Below are 15528 nucleotides of genomic sequence, written 5' to 3' on the forward strand. Positions count from 1 at the left end.
CTGTTCCAACCTTTAATGACAACACAATGTAAGACATAAACCTTTGTTGCATTAGCCGTAGAGATTTTGAGAGTTGTTTGTTACTGCAGCATAACCTAGGATATCCTCACTGATACTGTAGGCATTAAAAACAAATGTTTGTTGAATGAATGAATGACTTAAACCAGAAAGGATTTCTGAGCAGTGGTAGCTCCAGAGTTTCTATAAAAGGGAAATTCAAGGGCTTCCCTGGTGGCGCAGTGGTTGAGAACCTGCCTGCCTGCCAATGCAGGGAACACAGGTTCGAGCCCTGGTCTGGGAGGATCCCACATGCCGCAGAGCGGCTGGGCCCGTGAGCCACAGCTACTGAGCCTGCGCGTCTGGAGCCTGTGCTCCGCAACAAGAGAGGCCGCGACAGTGAGAGGCCCACGCACCGCGATGAAGAGTGACCCCCGCTTGCCACAACTAGAGAAAGCCCTCGCACAGAAACGAAGACCCAACACAGCCAAAAATAAATAAATAAATATTTAAAAAAAAAAGGGAAATTCAAACTTGGTAAGCTGATTACAGTTTTGTGGGAAGTGGGGGCCATGTTGCTTAGGGGAGTTTTCTTGTTTTGTGTATGTAGTACACTGTTTTTGTTAGATGCCTTTTATTTGGGCTGTTGGAGTGTTGATGGAGATTATGGGGGCCTAAAAGACCCCATGCCAACTCTTGGCACCACCACTGGAGTTTAGATTGACATTGTTACCAGCTATGTATTTTTTTTTTTTTTTCTGGCGGTACGTGGGCCTCTCACTGTTGTGGCCTCTCCTGTTGCAGAGCACAGGCTCCGGACGTGCAGGCTCAGCGGCCATGGCTGCTGGGAGGATCCCACATGCCGCGGAGCGGCTGGGCCCATGAGCCATGGCCGCTGAGCCTGAGCATCCGGAGCCTGTGCTCCACAATGGGAGAGGCCACGACAGTGAGAGGCCCGCGTACTGCAAAAAAAAAAAAGATGTAAAAACCGAGTATGTTCATCATCATCATCATCATTCTAGTTCCTCATCCCACTCTTTTGCCTTGCACCCAAGTCCCATGTTCTCTTTGTGCTCATTTCCCTTGGGAAATAATGAATCTGTTTGAGGCCATTGTGTAGTATATTTTTAGACTAGCCACAGGTAAAGTTGCATTTCCAGTTCTAAGGAGAGAGCTGGGCCCTGAGCACTGGCGAGCTGTCCTCCTCTGCCACCTCCCTTTGCTGCCCACATGAAGGGGTCCAACCAGTGGAAGAGGGCAATGAGACAAGGACTTATGCCCTCCCCACTCAGTCTCTGCCATGTTTCCTGACCAACTGAAGTCTGGGGATCAAACTCTATCACTGGTTCAAAGACCCTGTGGGGCAAGAGCCAAAATTGCCCGCTCTCCAATTGCTGGGATGTCAGCCCACGGGCTGTGGATGATTTAACCGCAAATCCTAAGCGGCCACGGCCTTCCTTCATGTCACCAGACAGTGCCTGTGTAGGAAGCGTGTGACCAGGGCCCCCTCTCTCGGAAAAGGCAGAGAGCCCCATGGCTGGAGGGGCCCCTCTTCAGCCCCAGCCTCTTGCCTCTTCTGTTGATCCTGATGGCAGAGTTTTGTTGATCTGAGCGTTTGTCAAGGAGAATGAAAGTTTGCCTGGAAGTCCATCAAAATAGGAATTTAAGTTTTAGGCAGTATCTCATTTGTGTATTTTAGATATAGTTCCCCAAAGTGCCTTTTTTTGTTGTTTTTTTTAACGGCCAGGTTGTTTAAAGGAAAAGCATACTTATTCTGGTATTGCTCTTTAGAATTTCAAGCAACTTTTTTTTTTTTAACATCTTTATTGGAGTATAATTGCTTTACAATGGCGTGTTAGTTTCTGCTGTATAACAAAGTGAGTCAGCTATACATATACATATATCCCCATATCTCCTCCCTCTTGCGTCTCCCTCCCATCCTCCCTATCCCACCCCTCTAGGTCAAGCAACTTTTAATATGAGCTCTACATATATTAACTTTTTATTGAAGTAGAACATACATAGAGAAAAGTACACATATCATAGGTGAGCAGCTCAATGAATTTTCACAAACTTAACAGATCCATGGAAGTAGCACCCAGATCAAGAAACATTACCTGTACCCCATAAATCCTTATCATCCTTATAACTGCTTCCAGTCATCAACTCCCCAATGACCGCCATTCTGACTTCTAACTTCACAGATTGGTTGTGCCTGTTTTATACTCTGTATAAATGGAACCACATAGTATGTATGCTTTTGTGCCCGACTTCCTTCGCTCAATGTTGCTTATGAGGTCCATCTACACTCAGCATGGCAGTGGCTTGTGCATTCACTGTCTGGTATTCCATTTTGAGACTATACCACTGCAATGTTTTCAATCCATTCTACTGCTGATGCACATTTGGGGAGCTTCCAATCTGGGGCTATTACAAATATATGGCTATGAACATTCTCGTTCCTTTCCTCTGGTAGACATAGGCACTCATTTCTGTTGAGTATATACCTAGGAGGGGAATTGGGACATCAGGTAGTTGTGTGCTCAGTTTTAATCGATTCTGCCGAATGGCAGTGTATGAGATTTCTGGTGGCTCTACACAACATGAAGTCTTTTCTAACATATGCAAGTGTTAAGTTAATGCCAATGGAAACAATTTAACCCTTTGGAATAGCATTCAATCTATTTATTAAAATATACTATTTTACTCTTCATCACAATTCTGCCTCCAACTTGTTATGTAACCTGGGTGAGCTTCCTGCCGTCCACTCCCCCTTAATCCAACCCTTTCCATTCATTTATCTAGCTAGAATGTTGTGAGTGTTAATAAACTGGTGTTTGCAAAACAAAATCAACCCCCTCCTGCAAAGCGGAGTATACATCTCACGGGTGTTGTGTTTAATATGGCAGAGCCAGACAGGGGTGTGCTCTGTAGATCTGCACTTTATAAACATCCTCTCCAAAGCTCTGAATGCAATTCAGAATCTAGAATTTTGTTTTACTGGTAAAGAAAAATGGAATATTCTCCTGTAGATTTTAACGAAAGAAAGAGAATGGTGCTTTGAAAGTGATAAAGCATCTTGCAAATATTGGAGTTAGTTGACTACAAAGAGGAGGGCTGGAGAGGGTAGTGTGGGGATGGTGTAAAAGGGGCCAGAGAGGGAATTCAGAGCCCTTTTCCCCCTGGCCTGTACAATCAATTCTTATTGTAGAACCGAGCTAAGTTCCCCTGGGCCTCGGTTTTCCCATCTGTAACATTGGGTACTTTGACAAGCTGGTTAGGTGATCTGTAAATCTTATCCGGATCTAGTTTTTATTCTAGAATGTGCAGAGGCAGGAGATGCTGACAGAAAAGGTAGAGGGGACCAGGGACAACTCACTTCATATACTACCCCCCACCCCCCAGCAGTCAGAGCGCTGGGGATCCCAGTTTCTAGGTATCCGGTGTGCCAGGTAACCATGGAACCGAATTCGTTCTCAGGACCCTTTCCTTTTACCGACCTCTGTAAATCCCCCTCCAAGCGGTCTGACCTCTGCATCAGGAATATTGTGGCAGAGGGGCGACCTCGGGGTTCCCACCCATCACAGTACACGGTGCTGAAAGTGGTGGGACACGCATTTGGGTAACAGGGCGACCCCTAAAGGTGAGCGGCTGGGTCTGGAGACTGGAGGCCCCTAGGAGCACGCCGAACCGGACGCGGGGCAGCGGAGGTGCTCGCGGTCCAGGGAGTCCAGAAGCGCCACGCGGGCCTCTGCAGGGTGGTGTGGGCCGCTCGGCCCGCGGCCCCTACTTCTCTCCCCGCCCCGCAGCCTGGAACTCCCCCCGGCTTCGGGCGGCCGAGCTACTCGCTCACACCCTCCCCCCTCCGCGCCCCGCCCGCTCCCCGCTAGCTCCCCACCTCCGCGTCCAGCCTCGCAGCTGCCGAGCGACGGACGCGCCGGACGCGCCATGCCGCGCTGGGCCGCTGAAGAGCAGGCCGGCAAACCGTCCGGGAGCGGCGGGGGCGGTGCCCAGCCCGCGGGCGGGAGGAGGAGGGCCGCGGCCCGAGCGAAAGGGAAAAAGAAGGGCTGGAGGGCGCCAACAGCCAGCCCGTCGGCGGGGACCGGCAGGTAAGCGCGCGGCGCCGGGATGGGTCTGTCTTTCTCGGGTTCCTGAGACCCGGCCGGGGAGCCGCGGAGCTGGCGACCAGCGTGGGCGGCTCGGGCGCAGCGCCTGGACCTGGAGTGGGACGGGACGGCGGGGCGAACGCTCCCTCCGCCCGACTGCGGCTCTGAGCCGGGGCCCTGGGCCGCCCTAAAAGGCGGAGGCTGAGGGCCGAGCTCCGGGAGCTGGCACCCCGACAGTGGGAGAGGGCGCGCCGTGGGAAAGGGGGCTCTGGCGACGCGTTCTCCGAGGGAGAGGGGCGTGTGTATCCAAAAGCTTAAAACGGGCTCCAGCTCTCCCCAACCCTCCGCGAAAAAGAGCCACGAGCTTTGTTCGCGCGGGCGGTCTTCGAGACCCGACTGGTGGGGACTCAGTTTGCCGCGCCGCGCGGTGGGTGCGGCGGAGCCTGCGGAGCGCGGACGCGACCCGGGCCCCAGACGACTTGGCGCGGCAGCGTCTGGCTGGACGCAGAGCAGGTGGCTAAGGGCGCGGCGGGATGGAGCGGCAGCCAGGAGCCTGAGGCTGGGGACAGGAGAATGGAGGTCTCGGGTGAGCGCTTTTCGACAGGGACTTGCCATTTCGAGGCTCCGGAGCTAGATACGTTTCAGGTGAGGAGAGGGAGCGCTGACGGTCTCCTGAGAGCCAGATGAGGCAGGCAGCAGAGGTTTTCCGTGGCTGCTTCGACAGTGACACTTATTTGTATGTACCGGCCACACGAATTCCCTGGGGATCTTGTAAAAGTACAGATTCTGATTCAGTAGGTCCGGCTGGGGTGGGGCCCGACAGTCTGCATTTCTGACAGGCTCTCAGATGCTGCTGCTCCATGGATCACACTTTACACCGCAGGCCCTGCAGAAGTACTTTTTGTCCAACAGGCTGAAAACCTTAGGAAAACTGGGACATTGGGAGAGGAGGTCCTAAGACTTTACAATCCCACCTCCACCCCAAATACACACATTTAAACGATTGCTACTCATTTAGTAGCAAAATGCTTTACTCTTCTTACTGGGTTACCAGCCAACTACATTATCTGATAGTAGAGCTGGCTTCATGGGCATGCAACCTGTATTTGGTTTAATGTTCTGCTGTTGCTGTCGAAATTCTGAATAATTTTTGAACAAGGGACTTCGCATTTTTATTTTGCACTAAGCCCCACAAATTATGTAGCTGATCCGTAGGCAGAAAAAGGACCCATTTCTTTCTTTCTTTCTTTTTTTTTTGGCTGTGTTGGGTCTTCGTTTCTGTGCAAGGGCTTTCTCTAGTTGTGGAGAGCGGGGGCCACTCTTCATCGCGGTGCGCCGGCCTCTCATTGTCGCAGCCTCTCTTGTTGCGGAGCACAGGCTCCAGACGCACAGGCTCAGTAGTTGTGGCTCACGGGCCCAGTTGCCCCGCGGCATGTGGAATCTTCCCGGACCAGGGCTCAAACCCGTGTCCCCAGCATTGGTAGGCAGATTCTTAACCACTGCGCTACCAGGGAAGCCCAAGGACCCATTTCTTTGATCCGTGTTCAGAGCTGGTGGGTGATGGAGAGTGAAGGTTCATTAAGCAAAGACAAGCTAGATGTTACAGTTCCTTCCATCTTTCTCAACTTCTTTTCAGTTATTTTAAGAGATAAGCCTATGAGTATAATTTCAGTTCTACATGGTATGACAATATTTATTTTAAAAATAATATTAATAACCTATTAAGAGCTTAATTATTAATACAATTAAGTTCGATGTTGTAATAGTTTGTGAATTGAGTGACAAAGGCATGTGCTATTTTCAAAGGATTTGGAGAGTTTTTATTTAGTGTCCCAAAGTTTTGCTTACTTAAGATCTAAAATGAGCTGGACATTGCTAAATTGGCTGCTTTTTTCAGCTCAAATGCAAAGCTGGAAAATAAAAAGTGGCCAAATTTTGAAGCTGTTCAGGGGTATTGCTTTACAGGGCCTCAGTGCGACGCCAGCCCCTATCGGATTCCCTCTGCTTTTATCATTCCCACATCCCTGCAAGGTGACTTTCATTAAAAGGGGGATAGAGCAGACTTTGCTATTGAAAAACACTGAAGAAATGCAGGGCCAGCATTAGTGTTTTCTGTGAATAATTCTTGCCCCAAACCCACAGACTGTAGGTGTGTGTACTTTTCTAGAGAAAAAATAAAAAATGTTGGAGACAGAGAAAAGAAAAAAAATGGAACTTTAATTATGGGTATGATTTTGTTCAGCAGAGGGAGGAAAAAGCCTGGGAAATGGCATTTCATTGGCGGGTTTGGCAGGCAAAGGAGAGCTGCTGTGTTTCTGGTACCATGAACAGCCTTCCAGAAATGGCAAAGTGAGTTTGCTCAGGTGTTAGGGAGAGCCAGTAAGGAAGCTGCACTTCCACGGCTAATGTGGTCATTCTGGGTGCTCCAGTGTGGCTGTGGTGTGCCTGGGGCTGGTTGGGGACTCAGCGAGGGGGACATCACCGTGAGGTTCCTAGTGCTTTCACAGCGTACATGAAACAAACATATTTTTCCATTTTGTTGCCTGAGAGTGCCAAGATAGTTCAAATACACAGTACAAACTGGGAAGAGCACCATTACATTGAAAAGAAAGAGCTGGGGGTCAGGGGGAGGGGAAGAATGCATTTCTGTGGTGGTAATAATTCTGAAGATAGAAAGGAGAGATTCTGCCTTTAGTAAAAACCTGGGAGCTGCCTTTTATGCCTCACTGAGAAAGGCCTTCGCTACCTCAAGATAGAGGAGAACAATTTTTCTGCTAAAATGTTCATGGTGTTAAAAATACATGGGTCTTTAATCCACATGGAAATTATCTGGGGGTTGTGGTGTGAGGTGGGAGATGTTGGACGTTAAGAAATGGGGTAAACATTTGGGAAAAATTGTCATAAAATAAATCCCCTCAATCAAAGTCTGTGAACACTGTGTTCCATTTTATTTATTTATTTATTTATTTTATTTATTTTTTTCTTTTGCGGTACGCGGGCCTCTCACTGTTGTGGCCTCTCCCGTTGCGGAGCACAGGGTCCAGCCGCGCAGGCTCAGCGGCCATGGCTCCCGGGCCCAGCCGCTCCGCGGCCTGTGGGATCCTCCCGGATCGGGGCACGAACCCGTGTCCCCTGCATCGGCAGGCGGACTCTCAACCACTGCGCCACCAGGGAAGCCCCTGTGTTTAATTTTATAAATCTGCTTAACTCTTGAGCCGATTCCATGTTTTAAAAATTGAAGTACAATTGTAAAGCAATTATACTCCATTAAAGATGTTAAAAAAAAATGAACTACAGTTTATTTACAATAACATTCACCTTTTTTAGTGTACAGTTCTGTAAGCTTTGACAAATACATGTAATCATGTAACCACCCCCATGGTCAAGATATAGAAGAAGTCCATCACTCCAAAAAGTTCCTTGTTGACGCTTTGTAGTCAACCCCTCCCACCACTCTCAGCCCCTGGCAACCACTGATTTGTTTTCTGTCCCTATAAATTTGTCTTTTCCAGAATGTCCTGTGAATGGATTCATACACGATGTAGCCTTCTGAGTCTGGCTTCTTTCACCTGGCATAATGCACTTGAGATTCACCCGTGTTGTGTGAATCAGTAATTTGTTCCTTTTTATTGCTGAGTAATATTCCACAGTTTGTCCATTTACCAACTTTTGGTGATTATGAATAGGGCCAGTGTAAACGTTCACAAACAGCTTTCTGTGTGAACATAAGTTTTCATTTCACTCCAGTAAATACCTAGAAGGAGGATTGCTGTATTGTGTGGTAAATTTAACTCGATAAGAAACTGCTGAACTTCTCCGAAGTGGCTCCACCAGCGTGCACTCCCACCAGTGATGTATGAGAGGTCCTGTTGCTTGGCATCCTTGCCAGCCCTTGGTATTGTCAGCTTATTTTATTCCAGCCATTCCAGTAGATTTGTGGTGGCATCTCTGTCGTTTTAGTTTGTGCTTCCCTGATAACTAATGATGTTGAGCATCTTTTTGTATGCTTTTTGGTCATTTGTATATCTTCTATGAAATGTCTGGGTTTTTTTTTTTATTGTATTGTGTGTCATTATTGAATCGTAAAAGTTCTGCATACATCTGCACACAAGTCCTCTGTCAGATATATGTATTGCAAACATTTGCTTTTAGTCTGTGGCTTGCCTTTTCATTTTCTTTATTTTTTAAAAAAATTGTGGTAGGAATACCTAACATGAGGTTTACCCTCTTAACGAATTTTGAAGTGTCCAATACAGTATTGTGAACTATAGGCATGGTGTAGAACAGCAGATAGCTAGAACTTTTTCATTTTGCATGACTGAAACTTTGTACCCTTTGAACAGCAATTCCCCATTTCCCCCTCCCTCCAGCCCCTGGCAACCACCATTCTACTCTCTGTTTCTGTGAGTTTGACTCTTTTAGTTGACTCATACCTCATATAAGTGGAATTAATGATTTTTTTTTTGAAGAGCACAAGTTTTAAATTTTGAGAAGGTCTAATTTATCAGGTTCTTTTTCTTCTATGAATAGCACTTTTGGTAACCTGTCTGATAAATCTGTGTCTACCTCACATTTACCAAGATTTTCTCTTGTGCCACCATCTAGACATTTTATAGTTTTATCTTTTGTATGTAGGTTTATGACTTCATTTTCTAAAATTAATTAATTTATTTATTTTTGGCTGCATTGGGTCTTCATTGCTGCACGCGGGCTTTCTCTAGTTGTGGTGAGCGGGGGCTACTCTTCATTGCGGTGGCCTCTCTTGTGGAGCACAGGCTCCAGGTGCACAGGCTTCAGTAGTTGTGGCATGTGGGCTCAGTAGTTGGGTCTCGTGGGCTCTAGAGCGCAGGCTCAGTAGTTGCAGTGCACGGGCTGAGTGGCTCTGTGGCATGTGGGATCTTCCCGGACCAGGGCTCGAACCTTTGTCCCCTGCATTGGCAGGCGGATTCTTAACCACTGCGCCACCAGGGAAGTCCCACGACTTCATTTTGAGTTAATTTTTGTATGCGTCAAGGTTCACTCTTTTCCATATAGATAGTTGCCAGTTGTTGCAACACTATTTGTTGAAAAGACTATACTTTTCCCTCATTGCATCCCCTTGGCCCCTTTGTCAAAAATGAATTTACTGAGTATGTGTGGGTTTAATTTTGAACTCTCTTCTGTTCCATCGATCTGTACATCTGTCCTTATGCCTATACCACACTGTGTAGGTGTTACACATTCTTTTTTTTTTTTTTTAATAAGAGGGTATTTTGTTGTTGTTTTCTTTAAAAATTTTTTTGTTTCTTTTTTTATTTTTTGGCCGCGCTGCGTGGCATGTGGGATCTTAGTTCCCCAACCAGGGATGGATCCTGCGCCCCCTGCGTTGGAAGCTCGGAGTCTTAACCACTGGACTGTCAGGGAAGTCCCACACATTCTTGTTAGGTGCATTCCTAGACTGTTTTGTTTGTAATTTGTATTGCTTTTAGAAATTGTATCCTTTTTTGCCCATTTCATTTTATTTTTATTATTTATTTATTTATTGGCTGCTTTGGGTCTTCCTTGCTGCGCGGGCTTTCTTTAGTTGCGTTGAGCAGGGGCTACCTTTGTTGTGGTGCGTGGGCTTCTCATTGCGGTGCGGTGGCTTCTCTTATTGTGGAGCATGGGCTCTAGGTGCACGGGCTTCAGTAGTTGTGGCTCGCAGGCTCTAGAGCACAGGCTCAGTAGTTGTGGCGCACGGGCTTGGTTGCTCCACGGCTTGTGGAATCTTCCCGGCCCAGAACTCGAATCCGTGTCCCCTGCATTGGCAGGCGGATTCTTAACCACTGCGCCATCAGGGAAGCGCCCCCCCATTTTATTTTGTTGTGACTATACTATTGTATAGACAGGCTTTTTAATTTTTTTGTAGGTCTAGCATATTCAAGCCATGTTACTGAACTTTCATTAGTTCTCATAGTTTTTCAGTCAGTTTTCTTGAATTTTCAAGGTCGACAATCAAACGGGCTGCAAATGGCAATGGTATAGGGGTCCCTTCCCGCCCCCAATAGTTTTTCCTCAGTTTGTCTGGTCTCCTTAGTGGCTAGGCTGCCCTGTTAGAGCAGTGTTGAGGAGTAGTATCTGACTCAGGTGGGAACGCTTCTCATAGCTTACCACTAGGTATTCTTCTTGCTGTGGCGTTCTGACAGTTACCCTTATTAGTACCTTCAGGGGGTTTTCTTTCCATTTTCAGCTTTGAAATGTTCTAAAATTTAATTTTAAAATTTCTTGTTCTGCTTGGTTTTTTGTTTTTTCATTGAAAGCCTAACAGTTTAGAGGTGAGTCAGTCTTCCCAGCTTTGGGAGGTCATATTTTGACCTTCTTCCCTGGAGAAGAAGATAGTGTAGCAGAAGTCAATTCATTTTATTTAGACTAGGAAGAAACTACCTTTGGAGCTTTTTTTTATAATGTTCTCATTTGCGGGGGATGCCAGGTACAGCGAGGAAGGGAGAGAATAAAGGAACAGTTTATATATAAATAAATATCTTAAGTATAAATAAGATAAGATAGCTTTTTGTAGTGTTTTTCAAACTTTCCTGCCCACCATTCACAGTGAAAAGTATAGATCTCAACCCAGTATGAACATACCTGTATATAATTGAAACAGAATCTCATGAAGTATTATGCATTTTTCCTCTGTGCAGTGTATTCTGAAAATTTCAGTTCTCTTCCATCTGTTCTACTTCATTTAAGAATGATGATCATGACCCTCTGCATTGATCTGACACTCTTTCATATAACCCTGTTTTATAAAACTGTTCATTTAGGTTCTAAGCCCCCAAACTGCTGAACTGTGTCCAGGACAGATTCATTTTATATCAGATCCTGTTATGATACAAAGTGAGTTCATTCTTAATACCCTGAGATAGTGGTAGCTACCCAGATTTTTCTCTTGAATTAGGATATAGCCTCTAACCCAGTCTCCCAGCACCCAGTCTTGACCCCAGAGAATTGCCAGTAAAGGCAGTCTTGTAAATCCACTGCTCAAAACCTCTAACAGCCTCTACCACATTTACGCTAAACCCCCAGCTGCTCCCTGTAGCCTCTGAGGCCCTATATGACTTTTATCTCATTCTTCCCACACTTCTCCAGATATACCAGCCTTCTTGCTATTCATCACCCAAGCCAAGCATTTTCCTGCTTCCCAGCTTTAGTATTTGTGGTGCTACCTGCCTGGAGCACCATTTCACCAGATAATCACATAACTTGTCCCTCTGTTTCATTTGGGTCTTCTCTAACCCTCATTCTAAATCAGCATTCCTCACCTACCACTACAAATGTCCACCCCTCATTCCACTTTTGTTTTCTTGTAACACTGTAATCTGCAATTATATTATTTAGTTATTCGTTCACTGATTCCGTGTCCTTTTTTTCCCTGCTAGAATATAGGAGGGCAGGGACTTTGTGTATCTTGCTCACCGTTGTATTTTCAGGACCTAGAACAGTGGGACATAGTAGGTGCTCAATAAATATTTGTTGAATGGATGAATGAGTGCACCTAGAATCTAGAAGAAATCAGACACTAATCCTAAGAGAAATTCAAATTCAGTTTTGGTGTGGAAATTTCTTTAGGTTAAGCATAGAGTATATTTTATTTGTATTTTTAATTAACTTATTTTTAGAATATATTTTAATGTAAGTCATTAATCAACAGACATCTGGTATCAACTACATTTCTGACTCTGATAATAATAATGATAACTAACAGCTAATATTTATTGGGCAGGCAGTGCTCAATTTACGTATATTAACTCATTTAACCCTCCCATCCTCTTGGGGCAGGTACTATTATTATCATTTTACAGAGGAGGAAACTGAAGCACAGAGAGGTTAAATACTTTGTCCAAGGTCATACAAATGGTAAGCAGTAGATCCAGGGTTTGAAGACAGACCATCTGATTTCAGAGCCTGTGTTTTGTTTTTGTTTTTTTATTGAAGTATAGCTGATTTACAGTATCAGTTTCAGGTATATAACATAGCGATTCAGTATTTTTATAGATTATGCTCCATTAAAAGTTATTACAAGGTAATGGCTATAATTCCCTGTGCTATACACTACATCCTTGTTGCTTATCTATTTTATACGTAGTAGCTTGTATCTTTTAATCCCATACCCCTAACTTGCCCCTCCCTCTTCCCTCTCCCCAGTTGTAACCACTAGTTTGTTTTCTATATCTGTGAGTCTTTTCTGTTTTGCCATATACATTCATTTGTATTATTTTTTAGATTCCACATATAAGTGATATCATACCGTATTTGTCTTTCTCTGTCTGACTTATTTCACTGTCCATCAACAGATGAATAGATAAAGAAGTGGTGTGTGTGTACACACACACACACACACACACACAGGAATATTACTCAGCCATGAAAAAGAATAAAACTCTGCCATTTGCAGCAACGTGGATGGACCTAGAGCCTGTGTTCTCAACCACAGTGCTCATAGGAACAAGGAGCATACACAATTCCTGATCTTCATAAACATGTAATGTTATGGTTAGAAGTAAAACAATAACTTTCAATGTTGATAAGGAGACCAACATTTGGTAAACAGTTCAGTTGAATTAGTAGGATGGATCTTACAAGCCTGATCCAGATTCTTGGGTCATCTGCCTATCACTGCTGTTGTCTTCTTCTTGTCCTGATATGGGTATCATTTGGGGGTCAGCAGACCTTTCTATATATCAGTCCAATGCAAAGGCCCTTCTTAAGTGGGAAATATGAATTCAAGAGTCAATTCCCTTCAGTTTCTCTGCGTATGAGCTAGTTAATAGCACCTGATAAGGGTCCTTTTATCTAGGTTGGAGACAGTCCTTTAAATGATGCCTTTTCCAGTATGCATAATCTCCTGGTTGCAGGTCACGGGGCATCTGATCTTCATCCAAAGATAGATTGCTGTGATAAGCTTCAGAAACAAACTTTGAGTGTTCTTTTAATAATTCAATTAAACTTTCCAATAATATAACTTAATAAGGAGCTATCTGGGAAGTGAGTCTTAAGCAGTAAATACAGACCTCAATTTAACAAACCTAGAATTTAATACTCACTGAAACAATCTTTTTCTCTCTAAAATTACCCTCATTTCTACCAAATATAGCCAAATTAAGACTGATTTGTTTGCAGAATAAGTCTGGCTAATTGACCAAATAGGCTCTTTTAAATTGGCTGTGCTGGAACTTTTCCTAAGGAATCTCGGGTCGAACTTTTAAAAGGCCTCTCCAGGCTGGGAAATCCATGGCAAGGGCTAGTCAGATTCCGCCTGTGATATGTATAGATTTGGGTGAATTCCTCTCTTCTTGAGGTCCACCAAACATCTTGAGATTCTTGTACATGTCAGGAGGTGACCTTCCGTATTCACCTGATAAGGCATCTGGGAACCTAAGAGTTTCCAATTTCTGGAGGGATTTGGTAGAGAGAAAATATAAATGTTTCGATTCCACTTACAAAGGTATAATTTACCAAGTTGCTGTATGCCATAATTACCCTGAGGGGAAAGGTTTCCTTATATCTGGAAAACACAGATTAAAAGCCAGTAATATTTCAGACAAAAACCATGCAAATTATAATCATATTCACCAGTTCACTCAGTCCAATGTAACGAATCCTTTTTGTTAACAGTTTGGGAAGCCATCAGGTTTTCTGTTAGGATTCTTTAAATTTCTTACCTTGTTCAGCAGTATGGTCTGAAAGTTATTAGAAACCTGTACTTGCCAAAAAGTCCTTTCTATGAATCTTGAAGATGAAACATTTTTGCAAAAGGATCAGAGTAAAACAATAACTGTCTATGAATGACAAAAAAAACTTAAAAAGGCATGGTTAAACACATGATTACAATGCCATTGACAAAGAAACTTGATTACTGCTGTGACATACAACATTTTAAGATGATAACTAGAATTACGACTGATACCATTTTACTAGGATGTATTCAAATTTTAAGAATTCCATATAATTTCTAGTATATCTATATTAATAACATTTACCCATACAATATAACTTAAGGTTTATCCCTCATTTGACAATGCTTCCTATGTAATTTAACATACCAAGCAAGCCTAATTAGTTTAATATTTCTCTTTGATATGCCTTAGGGGCTCTTTGGAAAACTCAAAGTTAGCTAGAGGTCAACGGACTTTAATTAGAATTTGATCTTTGGGAAGTTTGTCAAAAATATCGAAAAGTTTCAAAACACTTGGTCAAACACATAGGTCACTGGGAAACAATACTTGTTCACTTAACCAAAGTGACAATAAAAGATTTCAAAAGCAAATACAGAATGTAACAACAAATTACTTAAAAGGTAAAGAAAATTTACAATCTGATATCAAAAGCAGCTCAATAGTCCAAAAAACTTTGTTTTCTTAACAGAGGGAAAACCAAATTCCAGTCTTGTACCAGCTTACTTTTAATAACAAAATCAATTTACTTAATTAAATTCAATCTAATCTTAGCCAACCCTGACCATGCACAAAACACTTTTCTCAGGGTTCCTTTTTTACAAACCTTCCACAACTTTTTGTATCCGTATTAATTTGTCCCTTATTTTCTTTCCCATCCAGAAACAATTAGCTCTAGGACAAAATTACCACTTTTTTCCCTTAGCAAAATGTATTTCTATTCCTCATACCTTCTTTTACTGAAAACACACATCCTACTTTCCTTGCATACTGAAAAATTTCCCTTATTATTTCTAGTAGCTCTAATTACATATATATTAAAATTTTTAAAAATTTTTATTCATTGTGAACTTTTTTCTTATAAATTTATTTATTTTATTTTTGGCTGCGTTGCGTCCTCGTTGCTGCGCACGGGCTTTCTCTGGTTGCTGTGAGCGGGGGCTACTCTTTGTTGTGGTGCACGGGCTTCTCATTGCAGTGGCCTCTCTTGTTGCAGAGCACGCGCTCTAGGCATGTGGGCTTCAGTAGTTGTGACACGCGGGCTCAGTAGTTGTGGCTTGCAGGCCCTAGAGCACAGGCTCAGTAGTTGTGGTGCACGGGCTTAGTTGCTTTGCGGCATGTGGGATCTTCCTGGACCAGGGCTCGAACCTGTGTCACCTGCATTGGCAGGTGGATTCTTAACCACTGTGCCACCAGGGAAGGCCTATCCTTTCTACTCTTGATAGGCCTTTGGTTTGTTTCTAGTTTCTGGTTTTTATGAATAGTGTTATGAGGATCACCCTTGTACATATCTTTTGATAAACACATATGTGCATTACTACTCGGTAAATGCTGTATTCCCTCTACCCTTCTAGGTTCTTGGCTGAGACACCCCTGTAATAAAAAGACAGATTAACAGGAGAGAAACAAGCACGTTTAGTAACATATATACCTCCTGTATGCATAGGAGAGACGCACGAAAACTGAGTAACTCCCCCAAATGGCCCAAGCCCAACCACCTTCAACACCATCTT

General features: G+C 44.0%; 1 protein-coding gene across 32 annotated transcripts in view; it reads left to right on the forward strand.

Moving 5' to 3' along the window:
• The window catches only part of ADGRG2 (adhesion G protein-coupled receptor G2), a 155738-nt gene that overhangs the window by 38281 nt on the left and 101929 nt on the right, over window positions 1-15528 (forward strand). For 6 of the 32 annotated variants that reach the window (XM_067723437.1, XM_067723450.1, XM_067723444.1 and 3 more), the window contains exon 1: window positions 3950-4106. The exons of 1 other annotated variant lie outside the window; for it this stretch is intronic. Coding sequence is in view for 1 of the 31 variants with exons in the window: in XM_067723462.1 (XP_067579563.1) it covers window positions 3946-4106 (161 nt within the window). In the remaining 30 variants the exon portion in view is untranslated. Of the gene's footprint in view, window positions 1-3945; window positions 4107-4601; window positions 4749-15528 lie in introns of those variants that run through there. 25 more of the 32 variants (XM_067723449.1, XM_067723455.1, XM_067723452.1 and 22 more) reach the window with 10 other exon arrangements.

Source organism: Pseudorca crassidens, chromosome X (assembly GCF_039906515.1).
Source record: "Pseudorca crassidens isolate mPseCra1 chromosome X, mPseCra1.hap1, whole genome shotgun sequence".
Taxonomy (NCBI): Eukaryota; Metazoa; Chordata; class Mammalia; order Artiodactyla; family Delphinidae; genus Pseudorca; species Pseudorca crassidens.